At 35.8% G+C, this 21,682-nt stretch overlaps 3 protein-coding genes across 5 annotated transcripts in view; 1 reads left to right on the top strand and 2 right to left on the bottom strand.

The window, feature by feature from the left end:
• Positions 1-6,241, top strand: part of LOC126625317 (uncharacterized) — a 46,082-nt gene extending 39,841 nt beyond the window's left edge. Inside the window, exon 2 of one of the 2 annotated variants that reach the window (XM_050294406.1) lies at positions 6,140-6,241. In XM_050294406.1, the coding sequence (XP_050150363.1) occupies positions 6,140-6,174 (35 nt within the window). In that variant the 3' untranslated portion in view covers positions 6,175-6,241. Of the gene's footprint in view, positions 1-6,118 lie in introns of both variants that reach the window. The other variant, XM_050294405.1, reaches the window with a different exon arrangement.
• A 3,809-nt stretch (positions 6,242-10,050) lies between these two features.
• Positions 10,051-10,777, bottom strand: LOC126624950 (uncharacterized). Its single transcript, XM_050294003.1, has one exon. It carries the CDS (start codon positions 10,592-10,594, stop codon positions 10,256-10,258), a length of 339 nt encoding a protein of 112 aa, XP_050149960.1. The 5' UTR covers positions 10,595-10,777; the 3' UTR covers positions 10,051-10,255.
• A 6,004-nt stretch (positions 10,778-16,781) lies between these two features.
• On the bottom strand, positions 16,782-20,869 carry LOC126627152 (uncharacterized). Of its 2 annotated transcripts, XM_050296576.1 has the most exons (6): positions 20,703-20,869; positions 20,432-20,549; positions 19,482-19,640; positions 18,571-18,831; positions 17,196-17,843; positions 16,782-17,081 (listed from the first exon to the last, which is right to left on the bottom strand). In XM_050296576.1, exons 2-6 carry the CDS (start codon positions 20,510-20,512, stop codon positions 16,992-16,994), a joined length of 1,239 nt encoding a protein of 412 aa, XP_050152533.1. In that variant the 5' UTR covers positions 20,513-20,549; positions 20,703-20,869; the 3' UTR covers positions 16,782-16,991. The 2 variants fall into 2 exon arrangements, with proteins under 2 accessions (XP_050152533.1, XP_050152534.1); XM_050296577.1 differs by lacking the exon at positions 19,482-19,640.
• Positions 20,870-21,682: the final 813 nt, after the last annotated feature.

Raw genomic sequence — 21,682 nt, 5'->3', positions numbered from 1 at the left:
GCCTAGTTATGAATGAACATTTCGCCTAGAAGGTTGTCCATGTTGATAATCAGAGTGTGACCTCAACCGTGAACGTATGCTCGTTCGTGGGCTTGATTGAGAATGCACGCTCCTCCGTGCCCTAAGATGAGAGTATACGTTATCCCAAGGACCCAGGCGAGAGCGTAAACTACCAGAACGCTTGGAATGTGATTGGTTAAGGGGCTGTTTGTCGGGACACTGGTGGAGAGGTTCGTCTGCCCGTGTCCTACTTCAGGACACCTCGTCCGAAACACGTTGGATCTCGGTGCATTACAAGAGTTGATTCACCAAGGTTGTCTGCTGTGCAATGGCACTTGTCAACTCTATGACTTATCGAGACAAGTGTTGTTCGCCGTTTGGATTGGAAGAGCTTGGAATGAATGTGCCTCCTTGAGCAGTGGAAGTGTGGTAAACTCCGGTTGCAATATTTGAATTAGGAAATGTCAAATCTGCAGAGAAATATAGTGAAAATGCCCCCAGCTCGATGGTTGCTCCAGATAGTTGAGATATTCTCGGGACAACTTGAGTTGCTTGGGAAACCATAGGAGGTAGGGATGCGGGAGCAGGCAGGGCTGCAGGAGCAAGCTGGATTACGGAAGCAGGCTGGATCGTAGGATTAGGCTGGGCTACGAGAGTAGGCTGAGTCACGGGAGCATGCTACTTAATACGTGGTGCATGCGAATGCGAGGCTTGAGCTCGGGCCCATGCAAGCTTGGATGGCATGGCTTGGGCCATGGTGGAACCTTGTAGTGATGGTGCCACTCTGCTTACGATCGCATTTTGCCTCATAGATCTCCGCGATCCCATTTATTGAGTATTGGAATTTTCACTTATGGAATTTTCTAAATTTCTAGCCATTATATTTTTCTTATATGTTTATCAAATAACCTTTCCAAATAAAAAATTCTAATAATAAGAACGTATGAAAAATATTCAAATGGACTAGAAAATAGAGAAAAACCTTTTTATGCGAGAATCTTCTACGAGTATGGATTTCAACTCTCAATGACAACACCAATTTGTGGATGCAAATTTTCTCCTCCTCGATCTTGGACCATTTTGCACCTACAAAACAACTAGCACCTTAGGTTAAGGTCAAAAGCCTCACGCGCCCACGAAGAATGGGGGGGCTTTGGCCAAAGAACCTCCGATGCCAAAGTTAGAATTTTAGAGAGAAAGAATGTTTAAAGTATTTAGGATTTTTTGTCAGAGGATTGGAATGAGTATTTAGTGAAAATAGGAGCCTATTTATAGGGCTAGGTTGGTCAATTTTAGATAGGAAGTGGCTAGCCAACACTAGGTTTTTTGGGTTAAATTTTTGGTTTAATTAGCCAATTTATTGGCTAATTAAATATGAAAGAAATAAATGGGGGATTATAGAGTTAATTATCTAATTTAATTTGGGCAATAAAGTGGGGAAAATAAGAAAGGTAAGGAGCATGGGAGATGGTCGGCCATTGCCTAGCTTTGGGATTGAATGGGATTTTTTTTGTGGTTAATTGGATGATTTAATTGATATTTAATGGATTAATTGGGTAATTAATTCATTAATTAACCAATTAACATAATAATTTGGAGGTTACCTTGCAAAAGGGAATTTGATGAGATAGACTTTGAATTGTTTACCTCTTTTGGAGCATCTTTGACTTTGTTGAAAAAAGATTGTCGACTGCTCACGCGTAGAGATCCCGGTGTACCTCAGGGGTATTTTGATCATTTCTTGCTAAAAAATCCACGTGTCGCCTTGTGATTATTTTTGGCTCCACAACAACGGCGGCGCTGTGACGCATTGATTCCTCCAACCACCCGCGACCTTTCTTGGACTTCGTCACAAGTATGAAAATTGTTCATTATACCGAGATCCACTTGCCTGTAAAATTTGGTATAAATTGAAATTGGTCGGAAAACTAAGTTTATGTTGGCAAAAAAACCGCAACGTGGTTAGTGGGCTGACTTTGTCCTTTTAGGAAAATTTTGATCAAGGTTCGCTTGTTGAAACTTGATATGATGGTTCGATTATTCAAATTATAAGGCAATTATACAGACATTCGGTTTTTAATTGACACCAATCCGACTGTTAGATCGTCATTAAATTTAATAAGCATGCTAGTTATCAATTGACAGACCTTTAAGAAATTGTGGAATGGAAAATCCTGTGCTTGGATATTTTAAATTGAAGAATCTTAGATTATTGGCATTCGTTGTAGATGAAAATTTGACTGTTAGATCGTCATAAAATTATAGTATGTGGTTATATGTAATATTTGAGGATCTTAGGAATTCACGAATAGAAAATCTGACGTACGGATCTTTCGGATTGAATTATGTAAGACTGTTGACCGTTCATTTACCACATTGACCGAGAGTTAACTTTCGGTCAAAATGTACCGAATGTGAATGAATGTCTTATAATCAAACACGAGATCAAAATAAATCAACAACCAAATAGAAATTTGTAAAAACTGGAAAGAATAAAAATGCACATAGCATTTCGAACTCAGGACCTCTTTAATTTTAAAAAACAAAAGCAACTGTTTTTGGTTAAACTTCTTAATCATTTGATCAACTTTTATAAATTTATACTCTTATGGAAAGAAATTTGTAGAAATTGGAAAGTAAAAAAGCGCACATAGAGTTTTGAGTCGAGACCTTCTCGTTAATTTAAAAAGCAAAAACCAACACTTCTAGTTAAACTGTTTGATCATTTGACCAAATTTTACAAATTTATACTCTTATGAAGAGAAATTCGTAAAAATTGAAAAAAATGGAAAGTAAATAAATGCACCTAACGTTTTAGACCCGAGATTTCTTCTTTAATTTTAAAGAAACCACCACTCCGATTTTTTAGGGCCCCAGATGGTAGCTTGGCCTGCCTTGGGCCAGGGCCATCCCTCGTTAAAATTTGGGCCATGGTTTAATATAGCTAGAAAGGGTTGGCACAGGCTTCAGTTTTTTGGTTCAACTAATTAGTTCGTAGCCTTAACCCATTGGAACCTAACTAAGTTAGTACAAAATTTACCTAGAAATTGTTTTAGCATGCAGTAGTCTACGGGTTCGTTTGAAAATGCTTTTAAAATGACTTAAACTACTTTTACCGAAAATGTTTTTGCGTTCCAAAAACACTTAAAAGTGTTTTCTGCATGAAGCATCAATTTGTGCTTCTTCTATGAAACACTTTAAGTACTTTTCCGGAATTTGCTTGCATTTTTAATAAAGATTAGTTCCAAAAATATTTGTTTTCACTAAAAACGCTTTCAACCATTTTAAAAGCACTTCCAAATGAGCTTTGCATGTGATCCTCAACTCCGCATGCACCAATCACATTTTTGACCTTTGTACGTATGAAACTTGTTGTTTCATTGATTTTTCACACTGTTCTAAAAATCCTCGCCTAGACCTGCTGAGGTACCCGCCTAGACCACTTAGCGTCTTTTAGAACCTTCGTTTTTCAAAATTCCACTTGTCTTGAAACCTAGCAAATGGGTTGTGTTTTTGTGTTCGTGTCGTTTTTGTGCCATATTCGTTATCTTAGAGGATTATATCGTGTCAAACCCGTTATCTCAATGGGTTCTTAACAGGTGATCTGATAATGACCCGACTCGCTAACAGGTTTTGTCGTTCGTGTCGAGTTAATAGGTCATGCAAGAAATTGCATGCCTAATGTCTAGACTTGACAAATGGGTCGTATTTGTGTCATTTATGTGTCATACCGGTTATCTTAACAGGTTTTTAACGTGTAACCTGAAGATGACTCAACTCGTTAATGGGTTGACCCATAACCTGTTATTTTCGTGTCATTTCATGTCCGATTTACAAGTCGTGTAAGAAATTGCGACGCCTTGTGCCCTAAATTTTCCAAATTACGTGTCCACCGCACAATTAAACTTGGATAAACCAAAGTGGAAATTAAAGTGCAAATTCCTTTTGTCTTCTACTGCAAATTTTCCAACTAAGACCCAAAAAGTACTTGTTAATACTTCCCTGAAAATACGAAGAAAAAGTCTTTGAATCACTTTCATGGGGTGAAGTCATTGGATTCTAGTAGAATGTTGCTATTGATATTGATATTAATGTAGTTTGTCTACCAAATCACAATCTTTATAATATGAGAGCACAAGTGGAAATTTCCTCTGCTTAATTTGGCAGTGTATAGGTTACGTGATTGAATTAGTCTTCTTTAACGATTCTTCTATTAGACCTTTATTCCATTAGGCTTAAGTGATTGAAACCTGCAATCTATCTACATTTTTCTCTTAATGACGTGGATGCGACAACAGTACAAATTTGTGATAAGTTCAATACTTAAGTAAGTTGTGTCATTGTAATGTAACATTTCTATATTGTGAATGTATTCTCTTGTAAAAAAAACCTATAATTTGTAAAAGAAAAAACCCTATTCAGGCATACTGAGATTTAGATGTAATGAATGGTGAAAATACAAATTGACTATAACCGTCGTGATCAACTTTAATATATAGTAGAGTACCTATACTTAGCATGAATTCGATTCTCGCTCTTTACTTCTCTTAATAAACCTCATAAATAAATATAATTATTTGAAGAACTGGAGAGTTTTCCAGTAATATTAGATTAGATATCTTTTACTTTTCGTATCGAATAAATTTTAGGGCCTGTAATTTGAGTGAGTCGAACAAACTTCGTTTATCATGTCCAACCTCACCCTGCCCCTTTGATCAAGTTGAGTACTGATCGTGACAATTACCAAGTCAGCCTCATGCACCATTAGTCGTAAGACTTTACAACTATCGAAAGCGCGTATAATCAATTAGAATTGCAGAACGTAACACACGATGACCAATCATATACTTCTTCCAGCTGACTAGACTTTTGAGTGTTAATATTACCTATATTACCTTCTTTCATGGGGCACATGAGAGGCACTGATATAATTATTTCAATTAATTTGGCTTTGAAATTTCTACAACATAAGTTATATTTTCTTAAATTTCCTGCTTTTGTGCATGATCTTATAAAACCAATAATAATATTATTTTTTTTTCTTTATCACTGCAAGATTGCGCTTTTGTTTTCAATGTTGGAAAAAAATATACATATATCATATTATACTCTGCACTAGCTAGAGAATTTCTCCAACTCAATCTGGTTACATAAGATTTTTCTTGGATGATTTAATGTGTATTTTTAAAACTACGTTGGTTTTACTATTAATCTTTTATATCGGAATCAAAAATCAGTTTTAGAAATACAATTATAGACGAGAACAATAAATGAGAACAAAAATGGATAAGCATTAGTAATGTAGGAGAAATTCTCAGTTGATTGTAACACTTTCACGAAGTGTTATCAGTTTACTCGCATTAATAGTTAATACTAACACATTCGAAGAGTATTGACCAATTCCAAAACTATGGTCTGATTTCTTGTCCAACATTAGTTTTGCTTGTACTTCGGGGTCCCCTTTGTCATAAAGAGTCTACCACTTATGCTTGACCAAACTACACAATTCAGAGACTTGTACACTTTTCGTCCATCCACTTGTAGAAGTTTTTGACCCGCCAGGTGAATTAACATTTGTGAACCACATCTTCACCCAATTAACACTCCATTTGCCAATAATCTCTCTTACCACATTACATGGCTTCTCTAATCTCTCTATATATACTTTCCAACCCTAGCTAACATGTTGCATAACTCCCTCCCTCTCTCTCTCTCTCTCTCTCTCTCTCTCTCTCTCTCTCTCTCTCTCTCTCAACAATGTTGAATTCTTTGCTTTCTTTCTTCAGTAGGATCAAACATATAGATGACATGCTAGAACTTAGGAAACCCTACGTAAAGAATGTTGTATACATAGATGAGTTAATTAGTAACAAGCCCTTGTCGAGGAAGCAAAAAGTTAATGGCAGTTGCACTTACCATGAAAATTCGGAACCACTGATCAAGGAGGAAATAGAAGATGTGAAAAGAGGGGCGATTAGAGTGAAAGTCAAGATGACAAAGCAAGAAGCGGCACGAATGCTTTCGAAGTGCAAAAATGGAGGCATTCTTGATTTCAAGGATGTAGCTCGTGAGCTTACGCAAATTCCGACAGGTCGTATTACTATTGAGTCGTCTCCAGCTAGCACTTTATGTGCTGTAGGTCCAGTCCTGAAGAGCATCCCTGAAGAATTCTAATAGATGTTTATTTGTAATTTTCAGTGTTGCAACTTTTTTCTGAATTTTATAATTATTATTGTTACTAGCCCTCTTGATTAGTACCATTAGTTTTTTCTGGCTTTTTTTTCCTATACCCATAGCATTGAGGTAGGGGAGATTCGAACACAGAACCGTAAGTATATGGGTAAACACTCTTAACTATGTCGGAATAGTTATTTTATTAGCTGTGGAATTACACTTGAAATTTGAACTTGCAATATCGATTTTAACTGATCATGCAGGCTTAAGCTGTAAATACTGTTTTCCAAATAATTACAGTTTGCAGTTTTTTGAATGGGCTTAATTTGATATTAATTGAGTTCAAACTTTTACCCAAACATGGTTTGGATAGGCAAAACAGTAAGACATATCTGTTAATTGGGCCTTGACCTTCAACAACTTGTCTTCAGTTCAACTTTGTGGGGGTGTCCACCGATCAAAAGCCAACTAGCTACTGTTTTGTAATACGAGAGGTAAAATAGGGGGTTTGTGCTCAAATGTTTGTTTTTTTAATTTTTTTTAATTTTTTTAACCTCTCATTTAGCAGGACGGCTTGAACTAACTATTTCAATTAAATTGGACAAATGCATGGCCCCTGTTTGATGCATCGATAAAGATTATCCACTATAATCAATAGGTATTCAAATCATACGTGATTTTGCAGAGCTTCCTAAGCTCGTAGGCGGGGGTGGGTGGGCAACGGTTTGCAGCTGCAATAATGGCTGAGGCGGAGGCGGTCAGGCAGGGATTAGAGATGGTTCTTAGTAGTGGGGTTTTGGAATCTAGGGGTAGTTTGGTGGTTGAATCGGACTCAAAAGGTTTGATTCAAATGATTAATCAGGAGGTCACGGCTGATTTGATTCTTGAAATCTATCTCCAAGACATTTGGAGAATGGCGGATTTGTTCTAGTTGGTGAGGTTTTGCTTCACCCCTCGGCAGTGCAATCGTGAGTGCAATCGTGCAGCTCATTCGGTGGCGGCGCACGCTGTTAAGCATACTGGGAGATTTGATTGGGATTTGTTAGGTCCAGAGTTTATGTTCAATATTTTAGCAGAGGATGCAAATGTAACCGTTCGTATTTAATCTTAATAAATTTCTATCTTTCGACAAAAAAAAATCATTCGTTTGAAAAAATTGAGATGATCATGATACTTAATTAAAAAAAAAAAAATAATGAAAAGAGCTTGAAAACTTTGAGTTTTAATGATAAGGACAAAATAAAGGGTAAAGTGAATAGTACCATGATTGACTTTTTAGTGTAAAAATGTGATTTTTCGTTAAAGTGAACAGTACCATGTGCTTTTCGTTAAAGTTCACTAAAAAAAAATCTAAATTCTTGACCGTACAAGTTGGAGCAACTTGTTCTTTCTTGATATCTCGATTCAATGCCAAAAACTTTAATGTCTTTGAAATTATGAAATAAATCAAACACCTAGTTAGCATCAGTTATTACTATTTGACACTGTTCTAAAAATCCCCGTCTAGCGCCGCCTAGGCCCCGCCTAGGCGCTAGGCCCCAACCAACCGCCCCAATTAATGCCTAGGCCCCAGCCGACCGCCTAGACCACCTAGGCACCCGCCTAGCCCTCCTAGGCACCCGCCTAGCCCGCCTAGGCACCCGCCTAGCCCGCCTAGGCACCCGCCTAGCCCGCCTAGGCACCCACCTAGCCCGCCTAGGTTGCAACTCACTTAGACAAAAAATACATAACTTTCATTTTGCATTTTGTTTTTTTCCAATAAATTGTAAGAGACTTGTTGCATACTTGAATGAACAAACATTATATCCTTATTTCACATGTTTTCATTATGTTCCAATACTTCATGATATATATGCATTCTATTTTATAGTTTATGATGAAATTATATATATTTCAAGTAGAAACAGACATTTATTTACCTGAAATATGATAGATTTACTTAAATCCGCCTAGTCCGCCTAGGCGTCCGCCTATGCGCTAGGTCCCAGCCAGCTACCCGACTAGCGCCTAGCGACTTTTAGAACCTTGTTATTTGATAACCGAGTTTGTGGCTATTAATAGCAGAGCTATCATATACTTTTCTCGGCGTTTGGCTAAGATCAAGTGTAGCAGACTAGCATGAAGGCCACAGATTCCTTGAAATTTATGCGTGTCAACTTGCTACGTATGATTGATTAAATTGTTGAAATAGACAGCTAATCTACAAATCTGTGCGGAATTAATGCTGGTGCCAAACTGGGATTTGGATCCTCTCCGGATCCACTTGATCTGACTGCGGATCCGGGCTGTCGAAATTTGATCCAGTAGTTACAAATAGAGAGCCGCACTAAAAGTTAAAATAATTGTAGCCATTTGATCAAATTTAAACGGTTTGGATCACTTGATCCGCGGGCTCAGATCTTTTGGATCTAGAGAGGATACAAATCCGCCAAATTGGCAATAATTTTGAGACATGTCACATCACTTGCTTCATTACTCGTAATTCAACTGCCACATGCATTTTGCCTGCTTACTTCGACATACAGGGCCCCAAATATTAAGTTTGATTTGATTTATGATTGGAAGTTTGATGGAGTAATTGAATTTTAACTAGTTTTATCACCGACTATCTCCTCAGTCGTAACAGACTAACAGATAATTGGATCCTTGAATTCAGTTCTTTTGGAGTGACCGTAATTCTAAGATAGAAAAACATACTTGAGAAATTCTGTAACCCCAAAATCAACCCAGGTAGCTCTTTCAAGGTTAATTCCAACTCTAAACCCTAAAATTAACTAAGCTCTCAGGGTTAATTTTAACAGGTATATATGATAAGGGGTTGGAATAAGTGATTCGAACGGCAAGTGCCAAGTTTTATTAGTGAATTTTGGTTTTCCTATGTCTGTTTTGAGTCCATGATATATTTTTTGAAAGTAAATGGCGAGATGAGTTCAACTCACTGCTTTTATGTGACAAAAGACGTTTTTTTGCGTTTTAACATCATTTAAGGGGTCAAAAATAAATTTCAAATTTATTGGGAGTTTTGAGTAATTTGTAATATTCCTTTTTAATTCCTTTTGCAACGAGAGTTTTCTCTAAGACTTTTTAATCGACTTTTAGGGTTGCATTGATTCAACTTTCATCGTATTATCAATTAAATGAGAGCTTTTCTCAATTCTTGGGATTTCCATAGTCATTTCAAAGGAGACTCGTTCGTTAATCCTTAACCGAATACTTCTGTTGTGTCAATTGGTATCCGAGCTTCGGGTTTTTGATTTGATGTTAGAAGAGCGAGTTGCAATACCAAACCTAACAAGTTTTGAAGATGTGAGTCGAGAACTTGTTGCTATGGACGAGCGTTTGTATGAAACCACGCGCAATTCCGTTGATGAACCTTAACCAGATACTAGAAAATGGTAGATAAAAATAACAGAATTAACTTGACTCCTCGAAAGGATGAGGATGAATTCCCTCATACAACTTTGTAGCCAATTCACATAATTCACTGCATATGATCTTAACTACTGTTGTAAAAATTATCTTTACAAAAAATTAATAAAATATAGAACATTTAATCATCGAACTGTATAAAAATAGATGGTTGGAATCAGTAAAAGTATTACAAATCGTTTATATATTTGTTATTACTTATTGAATAAACAGACTTACTTTAATTGAATTTTTGCATAAATGATCAGAATGATTTATAATATGAATTATTTCAATCATAAACAAGAATTTTTATTAACCGGCGAAATGAAATGAGAAATAATTTCTCCTCATTTTTTAAGGAGCCGAGCATTCCTCTCTAGAAATATATCAACAATCTTGACAGGAAAATAAAGTAGTTCTCTTGATAAAAGTTTGTCAAGGACTTGCCAACTTGGACCATGAGGATTATAAACCACTTTTCAACTTCAATTTATATGGATATCTCACAAACAACTTCAGGGCTGACCATTCCACAAAAATTTTAATTACACAGTTGGGTCATCACCCACTTAAAAACCAAAAAAACAAGTTGAAAATAGACAACCAAAAAGAAAAGAAAAGAGAGAAGATGAAGGAGAAGAAGAAGTAAAAGTCTGGAATATTCATAGACTCATCTATCCATCTCAATTACTTCAGGGCACTCCATGATGCTCTCCAAAGAAGGCTTCCATCCCTCAATAGCTTTGGCTCTACTTTTCTGGATCTCCTGCAAAACATCTTCCAAGTTCCTGCCTCCACTATCTTTCAGCTGAAGCATCAACCACCCCAGCTCTTCTTTGGTCAACACGATCTTAACTCTTATGTTTCCATCTTTCCCCAAAATGTTTTCTTTCACAAATCTACCATCATTTTCTCTCTCATAATCTTCTTGCTCATGCTGCTGCTGCTGCTGCATTTGAATATGTTCTTGCTCCTGCTTTTGTGTGCATGTCTCCACACAATTTCCCATGATTAACCACCTTAATTCCTCTACAAGAAATTATAAAACTTTTTTGTTTTGTTTAAATCAAACCATGTAAAGCATTAGTTGGAAACAAGAGAACCACTATATATATAGTTGCTTCATGTGAAGGGAGACCATCTATTGATATAGGTGTGAAATCCAATAATTAAATAAGTACAAAGAAAAAGATTACCTACGCTTGTTTTATTTATTCACGAGTGTTGATTCTTCTTACATAAAATATTGTGAGAAAATTATTTTCTCACTGCCCAAGTCATGTAAATATGTGTTTGTTTGTGATATTTTAAGGGACCATGATGTACAGCTAAAGCTCTCACGAGTCAATAACTATTGTCCGATATATTTTTTTAAATTCTATTTTTTTATTGTTTTTATAATACTTGGAACATATAATTTATTGTGTTTTGATTAAAAAACAATCAAAGAACATAATCATATGTCGCCCCCAAATTTCGGGCTGATTGATTCATTATTGTTTTTTTTTTCTTCATATAAAACAGTTGAAATTATACTTGTATTCACCAAATAATTGATTGAAAATTTTGAAAAATGTAAGATATATAGGATATACAACAAGAGGGAAAGAAAATACCATCTTTTGTATAAAAAAAAACCTCTTGATCGAGAGACTAATTAGAATCTGATAGTACAATACTTTGTTCAGGAAAAACTTTTGTATGTATCAGACGCATTACTGAATTTCTCTCTCTAAAAGTGTGGAATCTTAGATACCGAGACATCAGAAGAACTTTACATAAGAATTTTTGCTTGTTATTAATGTTGTTATTTTCTTCTCTTGTCAATTTCTTACTAGTGTAATAACAGTATCAATAATAGAAGTTTCATGTTCACATTAATAGAGGCCCCCTTCCCCGACATGTCACGGACATGCAGGAAATCTGTAAACCTAACCTCCCTGCCCACCAACACGACGACAAGGTGCCAAAATTTACAGATATGCAGTCACAGGCAGTAGGTATGCCCCTTTTTCGTAAACTATCTAATACAGTATTTGTTTTATGCATGAATGCATGGTATATATTGCTGAAAATTATGCAGTCACCGACGCCCTTTATATATTTCTACGTTTTACCTACGTCTCAATTTCTTATTTACAATTTCCTTTATTTGTTGTCAACTGAAAATCATTTCTCCCTCGCCAAAATTATGGCAATGCCTCCATTTTCTTGTTCCATCAAATTTAGGGTCTAACCAGCATCATCCTCATTTTCGTGGAATCAAAGTATCCCTAGTTCCGATTCTCCGATTCCGTCTTCCGGTAACCCAAAAGCAATCACGAGGATCTATTGAAAAATAACTAAACATGGTTTGATCGTGTGAATTTTACATGTAATTAATTTCTTTTTCTTAGTACATCATAGTATAGAATTATTGACAATATTGAGAATGAGTCTCATACTGATGGGAGAACGGACCTTGCATAGACTTATAAGAGGTTGGGCTACTCTCTATATTGCCAATTTGTTTTATGGTAGAACCCCAACTTTCTTCATGGTATCAGGGCAGGTTATCTCACGTTTGAAGCCAAACGGCCACACGCGCTCCACGTCACCCCCGTTGTGTTGTTCACGTGTTAGGCTTGAAAATTCGTCATACGTGAGGGGGCGTGTTGAGAATGAGTCACACGTTGATTGGAGGAGGGACCTTGCATGGCCTTATAAGAGATTGAGCTACTCCCCATATTGCCAATTAGTTAGTTTTATGATGGAGCCCTAACTTTATTCAGTATTAAGGAGGTGAGGGAGACTGTAGAATAAATTATGATTTTGTAAAGGTATGAAACTGTGATTTGTTTGGAAGAAAGAAAGAATCCTTACAAGATAGGAGTGAAGTATATTTAATTTTTGGTACAACAATATATTTATATATCAAAGGGAATAAATTGATATTGAACTTGTTATTTACAGAATTCAAACCAAAACTTCTCACATATAATTAAAAAGAAAATTATTAAACTGTAGCACTAAGTAAAAATATATTTAATATATATATATATATATTTCCCTCCATCTCCTTAGACTTGGTCTGGCTTCTATTTTTATCCCTATCCCTTTTACTGTTCAAGACAACCGGTCATCCGTCGCCCCACGAGGGAAAAGAAAAGAGAAAAGGAAAAGTTAAGTCCATTTTTTCATACTGTGCATGTGGTGTACCATAATGTACGTAGAAAAAGTCTTTTAAGAGATTTACCTATCTGAGATTTTGTTAAAGTAAATGCCACTTTTGACAGTGACATATTTGCTATGATCAACATTCGCTGGACAATGCAAATAACTTTAAAAAAACTAATGAAAAGGGTTTGAAAACTTTGAGTTTTAATGATAAGGACAAAATAAAGGGTAAAGTGAATAGTACCAGGATTGGCTTTTTAGTGTAAAAATGTGGTTTTTCGTTAAAGTGAACAGTACCAGGTGCTTTTCGTTAAAGTTCCCAATAACTTTACCCTTTATTCTTTGTGAAAGAATAAAGAATTTCAAGGGCAGAACTAGAAAATCGTAAAGCAAGAAAATGATTACCATTTAGCTTTTGATTGAAGACATAATCTGGTGAAAAGGGGGGCTTATATTCTTTTCAATGATAAAAGTAATCTTAATTTATTTCGTTAAAAGGAGGTTCAACTTTAGTCACTCTCTAAATACAGTGATAGGCAGCGCAAATGTTGTAACAAACAGAAGAACAATGTCATCAGATTTCAGGAAAAAAGTTATGTTTGAAATCAAAGACAACAGAACGTTGTATTGGGTCTGCAAATGAGGCGTAAGTCCCTTGCTAACTAATTAAGGAAAAAGTTTTCACCATGCTTCATTATATCGTCGATTGTATGCAAGTTTCTCATCTACGTAAACTAAGTCTCTATTCAAAACTTCAATGAAACACGACACAGAAGACGATGGTAATTGCACAAAAAAAAAAAAAAAAAACGTACGAGTCATAACACACATGAAAAGAAATTGACTTGCACAAAATGGAAGGTGACTTTGGAATAATTCATGTGAACAGTGATAATTTTTTAACATAACTAGATCACTAACAACCAAAAACTATAAACTATATGCATCTTCCACAATATCTGATTAAAATTTCAAAGTTTGTAATTAAAAATACAAGATTTTCCTCCATTTGGGGTTAAAAAATAAAGAGAATTTCACTATCATAATTCAATGCTACACTCAGACAGTCTCCATTGTTTAGGTAAGAAAATGACTACTTTTTATTAATTAATTATCGATTAAGACTCGATCAACCGTAAAATAAAAATTAACAACGCGCATACAGTCATTTCCCTTTCTTAAGAGTAAGTTGAACCGTTGAGCAAAAGGCAAAGCAAGGACAATTGTATTGCCCAAAACCAGTGTTCTAAAAAACGCCCTAGGCGGCCGCCTAGGCACTGGGCGCCTAGCAACCGAGGCGTTTTTGGGCAAATCGGGCGGAAAAATCGAGTTGGGCTTAGGCAGGCTAGGCGGGTTGGGCGGTTAGGCGGGCTAGGCGGTCCTAGGAGGTTTTTTTTTATCTATTTTTTATTAATTACGTGCTTTTTTCTTTTTTGGTTTCATGGTGGTATACTTATGGAAATGGTGTATCTAATTTGCAAATGATGGATTTACTACAAGTTCATCCAATACTTATGAAAATTGTGTACCTAATTTGTATTTTATCATTATTTTATTATCCATACAAGTATAGTTTTTTTTAGGTGTCAATATGCATTTATTTACAAGATATACAAGAAATTTACCTAAATCTGCCTAGGCCGCCTAGGCGCTAGGCGCTAGCCCGCCGCCTGACTAGCGCCTAACGTTTTTTAGAACCTTGCCCAAAACCCACAAAACTACATCCAGCTCCCCAAGTTTTTGACTCTGTCAAACTGCCCAACCTTTTTTTGCTAAGCCTTGAGGCTGCTGGCGACGTCAGTTTTGATTTTGGTAATACAAGATTGAACTGTAGAAAGAATCATCCGGATTTTTTTTTTATCGATATTCCTGGTTACTAATACTAACTAGGAAATCTCTATTAAACAAAATAAAAGAGTGAATTCTTTCGCTATTATGGCAGGGTTTAGGCACATCACGGAGCAAACAGAGACCCCACCCCTCTGGGGCGCCCGAGGCAACAACTCTTTATGCCTATCACCTCGGCCATTGGATTTCCGATGGTTTGATAAAATCCAACAGCAAAAAAATTTGAAAATTTCTAGTTTTGCCATGTGGCACAACTTGGGGTGTCTGATTTTCAAATAGGAAGGACATCAATCGGCATGGTTAATTCAAAGGTAAAAATAAAAATAAAAAATAAAATAAAATAAAAAGAAATTTTTACTACAACTCAATATTCATTCCCCACAACACAATTCAATACTTATTTTTACTACAATCTCCTTAAAACACAATTTATGATTGTATCTATATTAAGGGGATGAGGGAGTGGACTAAACTTTACAATGGCCTTGCCATAATAATGTAATTTAACTTCACATTTGGCAAGAATCGAATCTAAGATAACTCATTTATAAGTGAAGAAGAATACTACCACACTGTAGTACTAAATGACTCCTTAAACACACTTAACAAACTTACAAAGTTCACTACACTCACAAACAGCATACTTCAAATTAAACACACCAAACAAATGGGGAAAAAAAACAAAAAAAACTTGTAAAGTTCACAGGAATTTTATTTCAAAAAGTAAACTTTACAAAGTTCACACTTAAACAAACTTATAAGATATAATATATATAATCATCATTACCCTTGCCCAAGTCTGAGGGGCGAAATTGCACAAAGACAATCACTTTTTAGAGGATAATTTACATGCCATTGCCCTCTTAATCCCAATGGGTGGACGTAGGGTTGGTTCAATATGGGATCCCAAACCGAAAATGGGATCCCGAATCCCTTGAAAATTTGAAGACCAATCCCAAACCAAAATTTTGGTTTTCCCAATTTTTGGGAATCTCAAAATATTTTCAGTATTTTAGGATGGTTTGGTATTCCCAAATTTCATACAAATTGAAATAACAATAATTTATGCCAAGTTAAATTAATATGCAACCAAAATAAAATAAGTAACAAACCCAAAAGCAAAAAAATAAGTTATAAACCTAATATGTTCGAAAACTAACAATACAATTTTTTGATTTCGTGTTGAAGAAATAGACATATTTGTGAGAGGTTTGTACCGGCAAATGTGGCAATAAAAAGCTATGGTTACTACATTAGACCACACCAATTATATTGCTACTAGTAGTTAGTAACAATTCAAATGTATAATAATACATATATAAATATATAATAATAATATATATATTATTTATTTTAGGTTCAGTATGGGATTACCGAAAGATTGAGTAGACAATACCAAATTTCGTACCGAAATTTCGAGATTGATTCGGTATTTCATCCCTAAAATTTTGAAAATTTTGGTTTGGGATCGGGATTTTTTTGGTTTGGTTCGAAATTTTTGAAATTTTTTTCCAACCCTAGGTGGACTAACCCTAAGGGAGAAAAAAAACTACCTACTTTTGTCCCCTCTTGTTGAAAAGGTGTTTGACAAATTTGCAATTTACAAGGAGAAAAGTTTCTGTCAATCAGAAAATCACGGCCCCTAGATTTACCAAGTCGCCCCACCCCAATATTTAAGTGTCACATAGGTTCTAAGAAGAATGCTACGAGGTCACAAGTCACACGTGAGCGTGGGTGATTCCGAGACGTTGGTGCAGTATGATCACCACACTATATCAACGGCTAGGAGTCACCCGACTTTGTCACAACATTTGTTGAGTCTTGCGCTTACTGTCATATACACATTCAGGATGCTTTAGCATGAAACCAACCAAAACTTAAAATTCTCCAGAATCAGTAAATGATGCAGAAGCTTCGCTAACTAGGTATGGTTCCTACTATTTTTCTCACAAGATTTGATTAATTTGCTACTTCTGCAGTCTAGTTTAGTTTCACATGCTTCATATACAATCATGTGATTAAACAAACGCAACCCGATGCATGCACCCGTGCGAAGCACACACCCGAAACTATGCATAATTAATGAACATTTCATACTGCGAATAGTGTGGAAGGTAACTCATAGATTGCAACACAAAGATACAAAATTATATGATCCAGTTGTGTCAATAGAAGCATTGCGTGTCTAGCAGTTGAAAAAAAGCACCTCAAATTAAACTTCGTAATTTGTTAGAAGATAAGTCTGCAAGGTAGCAACACCGATACTAGTACAGCATTCTAATTTAGAACAGCCTAGCTACGTAGGCTTTTTAATGTTACTGAAACCAGGATTAACTCCAAAAGCAACCATACAAGGTTAATTTAACTAGTGCTTATGACTGCAGTAAAGATCCAGTTATGACTCACTCTACACGCCTGCGTTTCTTCGCTAGATTCTCAAACATCTGGTGGACATCAGCAGAGGTGATTGTCTTCGACGGATCAAACGATCCCTGCAAAATTAGGTAACATAGTTTGATCAGAACTTAAATGGTCTCTTATGTGATTTTAGATCATAAAAGCAATGCTTGGAACAAAATTAAAGTTTATAATCATCGAGGACATACCAGGAAAGAATGAAGCTCATCTTTCATGTCTGCAATGCCACTCAGAATCTCCATTTTCTCTACATGGCCAAGTTTATCGAGCATAGTCAACTCAGCCCCCTCCTGTTCCTGCAATTTTTCCTCTCTCTTCAGCTTTGCCATTTTCTCATACTCCATGATCGAGTCTTCCTTGTCAAGCAGAAACCTAATATGCTTCTGTATGTAAAACTCACTGCATTTTTCACACTTGCAGAGTGCATCCCTCCAGTTTTTAGAAAGAAACATTGGCTTACACTCTAAAACAGGGGAAGCAACCACCAGATTAACTCCAAGAACGCAAGTAACAGGTGGATTGGCATCTGTAGTGCATTGACCCGCATCTGTATTCTTCCCAGAATTTTCTCCAAGGAGCAATCTATCCCCACCAGATACAGGTTCAGAAATGGTATTACAAGTTTGAGAAATATCATTCTCTAGCCTTCTAGATCCACAAGCTAAAGGCGTATCGCTTAAAACCTCTTTATCCTTGTCACACTTGATGGGAGCATCCTTTTGTCTGCCAGATGCCAAGATGGTTTGATTGTATAGTCTGATAAAAGAGCAAACTGCTGAGCATCCCTTACAAATAAAATCCTCATAAAGTGGTTCACCTTCCTCATCTCTTGGAATCTGTAGTACATAAAGGGACAAGTAAAATGTCAGCAAAGTACTTTGGATAGAATATCAGCCATTTTGAAAATTGATAAAAAGTTGGGATGTGGCCTTAGCAATTGAGAGAGGTGAGATAATTTCTTTCCAACAATGTAGACTAACCGTATACAAACAGTCCGATAAGTCTTCATACTAAATTTCAATTTTTCATGAATGTCTACTGTCTAGATTCAAAGAAGCTAAAGACTTGGTGATCTATACAACTATACTAAAATTATCATTACGTTATCAACTTTCCTCCAGACTAATGGAGAACTGATTGATTAACTGATAAGGAACAGTATCAGAGTATAGCCCGTCAACAGAGATCAAATTACAATCAGGAGCATAGGGTGATCCCCAAAATATTAGATTCACTGTTTCTAATGATTAATCAGCAGAACAGTGAGAAACTGTGAGGTTCATCCAATGCTTCAAATTGCAACCTGCTCGTAAATATGAGTTTAGTTTATTATCACCTAAACATTGGCAGTTCAAAATGGCAGAATGAGTTTCATTTATGTTACATCTAAACTTTGGCAGTTCAAAATGGCAGAGAGACCCAAAGCCCATCACCATTATACTAATTAAACCACTTGAACATGCCTTGCCTAATAGAATGAACAAGCATAATGTCGAGCTAACGCCTACAACATAATACAAAAGCAGCGGAAAACAAGGCAAACATGTATCCCAAGCTACCAACCTCATCAGAAGAGTCAAGACCAATGTGTTCCTCATGGAACCAGTCTTCACACACACAGCATTGTATCATCTCTACTTGTTCTTCAACATCTGGATCAGGATACGGGCGACTGCAGGTGCAGTATGATCCTTTGAAATTTTGATTGTAAGAATTTTCAACGTTTTCTACATCTTTATTGGGGGAAAGCTTGCAAAAGAACTCTCCAAATTTTGAATTTCCACAATCACATCTAAAATTTCTTTTGGTCCACAGTTCTACAATCTGCTCCAAGTAACAATAAAAGCCACCATTAGAAATAACCTAGTCAAATAAAGCACAAATACATCAATGTATAATAATTTTGCACAATAGAAATTTAAAGCAATACATATAACAAACCAGGAATCCTAGATCCCAAAAATTGAACAGTTTTAGAATGGGGGAGCAAGAGCTACTAGTTTTGGGTAGAAAGAACATAAATAAAACCAAAGGGTTCAACTTGAAAGGTATCTTTTGAGACTCAGAGGGTACGAGACAACCATCTAAGATGCTTTCCACCCCAGTCCAATAAATTCCACCAGTCTTGCTCCATATAATCTATGTTCCTCTCTATGTCTTAAATTTAAATCAATTCATATTCTATTAATAAGCTACTAACCACCTTTTTGTGTTTTTGGAACAAAATCTTTTTGTTTTGGTGAGAGAACAAAAATCTTTCAAGCCAATATGGAAACAAAGATTGCAAACCCTCTAAGGATATTCATCACTTCCCTCAGTCGACAAGGTCAATATGAGGTTCTTTCTCAGTTGGAGTGATTTGAATTGTGCAACTAGTTTGGTTATAAATAATAATCACATCACAAAACAAAAGACCCAGCTTTAATTTTATTGAGTTTGGATAATGGCTCACACTGGTAAAGATATCAAAATACCTCATGGCCATCATGGCAAGACAAGCTACAAGCTGTGCAAACTCCAGCATTCCCATCTGGGGTGCATGTCAGACATGAGAAAATTGCTTGCCTCTTCATATAACCATTATTATAGGTACACACCTTGCCTTCATCGCCTCCCAAAACCAAATCAACTTCCTAAGAGTGATCAAACACCAAAAAGTTGGAAATAATAGAAAACATTAGTAACTCGTTGTTTGTATTCTATTCAAATTTAAAATTACAAGACTACGAAGAGAGACAAAGCAGTCCCGGAAGATTTTTGCTCATGATCCTTGAACGATTTGTCTTGGCTCGTTGATTAAACAAATGTAGAAACAGGACATTGTTTTGAAGCTCAATAGTTATATTAGCCCTAAAGCAGAATCCATTGTCATTTAGATGAATCCTTCCTCATCGTCTTGCTCTAGAGTACCACACATGACCATTGTTAACTTAGTCAAGACTTGTGAACCAGGCTGTTCTGTGCCTAGCTATATCTCTAGAGAAGCTCTTAGATAAATTACCAAGATATCAAAATTATTAAACTTAACTCAACTGACCTCAAAAGCAGCAATTCCTCGCAACTTAATCCCTCCTTACAAAGTTTATTGTCTTTAAAAATTGCCATTCTCAACATATACTTATTTTGCATTTACAAGAAACAAACATTCTTAAATTCATGGTGAAAATACAATCTTTAATCTTTAAAGGACGACTCAATGGAAGAGAAGTTACACAACCCCATATGCCAATCGTTCCTTTGGGATCCGATTAGCCTATTATAACAAGTAACACAGAAAATCTACTCATTAATAAACACAATATTGTCTTCAAAATATCAGAAACACAAAAATGCTACATTTTTAACCATTTAATCACACTAATTAATTCCACAAGCCATTTGAACATGAACAGATTAGTTATTAATTATGATCAAAGTGGCACACCAGTTCCTGTTCCTCAACATCCTTAAGATACTCTTGGATCGAAACGGTGTGCTCAGCCTCATCCTCGAATGCATTGTCCATCTTCGCAAAGACAACCGATTGCTTCGGGCCAAAGCCTCTGCATCCAAAACCCAAAATTTAAAAGCAGAATTAGTACAAAATTAACCGACAATTACATAATTGCAAAAAAAAAAAAAAAGGATTAATTCGCAGTAGAACAGAAAGAACCCTAGATTTCGAAAAATAGAAAGGGGGATGTCGAGAAAGGTACCAATTTTTCGGGCGACTTGGATTAGGCCACTCAGAGATCGAAGAGAATGCTGATGCGGGTGTGGGATTGAAGCACGGAAGAGGGGTTTCGGAGAGAGAAAAGGGAGAGAAAGAGGGTTGGGGATTTTATTTCTGTTAAAGGACTATAAGGACATTTTCCCGCCATATTGATCCACTAAAATGAGAATAGAGCAATAGCGGTGAGTTTTTCACATGCCGTTCCCTCCAAATATGTGAAATATCTATTAAATGATTTCCTTATTTTTTTCATTTTTTAATTGAACAAATTTAAAAAAAATTGAGCAATAGCGGTGAGTTTTTCACATGCCGTTCCCACCAAGGTATAAAATATCGATGATATCAGAAATGTCGATAATCTAAAAACATGGAAATTTAGATAAAAATATCGGGATATTATCGATATCGATAAAAATTGAATAAAAACCACGGAAATTATAAGAAAAACTTAAAAAAAATTATTGAAACTTTGCAGGATCTTTATTTAGTCAATTATCTATTAATTTATCCAAAAAAATTGGAAGAAAATGCATTGCATGATGGATTTAACTGATTTAAGTTAATTATATAGCGAGCTGGCAAACATTATGAGTGTAGAAAATATGTAGTAATTAATGAAAGAAGTTCAAACACACCATAATCATTTATATATAATGAATTAGTACAATATTTTACACTTTATACATTGCATGGTAAGATATATGAGTGATTTAGTACCACATAGAGTTCCTATGCGGTTCAAAATTTTCACTATCTTCATCATCTCTATGTGTAGAGTAAGTGTATTGTGAATAGTAGTTAGCAATCATGGCAATGACTTTCAAGAACCAAAACCCAAAAGTCAATAGGAAACCGAATACTTCGATATTTTTTGAGATTTCAGGATTACCAAACAAATGGGATTTGGAAACCAATCCCATATCGAAAATTTCGGTATTTTTGGGAATTTTTTCCAACCCTACC

Source organism: Malus sylvestris, chromosome 6 (genome assembly GCF_916048215.2).
Source record: "Malus sylvestris chromosome 6, drMalSylv7.2, whole genome shotgun sequence".
Classification (NCBI taxonomy): domain Eukaryota; kingdom Viridiplantae; phylum Streptophyta; class Magnoliopsida; order Rosales; family Rosaceae; genus Malus; species Malus sylvestris.
Note: the sequence above shows the minus strand (reverse complement) of the source record. Positions and strands in the feature narration are given on the sequence as shown.

Bases quoted from the DNA above. Each gene is read 5' to 3' on its own strand.
- LOC126624950 (XM_050294003.1), bottom strand. From the start codon at position 10,594: ATGGGAAATTGTGTGGAGACATGCACACAAAAGCAGGAGCAAGAACAT.
- LOC126627152 (XM_050296576.1), bottom strand. From the start codon at position 20,512: ATGGACAATGCATTCGAGGATGAGGCTGAGCACACCGTTTCGATCCAA. The intron at 19,641-20,431 runs GTGTGCCACTTT...GATCACTCTTAG, and splicing joins ATGTTGAGGAACAGGAACTG to GAAGTTGATTTGGTTTTGGG. The intron at 17,082-17,195 runs GTATGTCCTCGA...CTAATTTTGCAG, and splicing joins ATGAGCTTCATTCTTTCCTG to GGATCGTTTGATCCGTCGAA.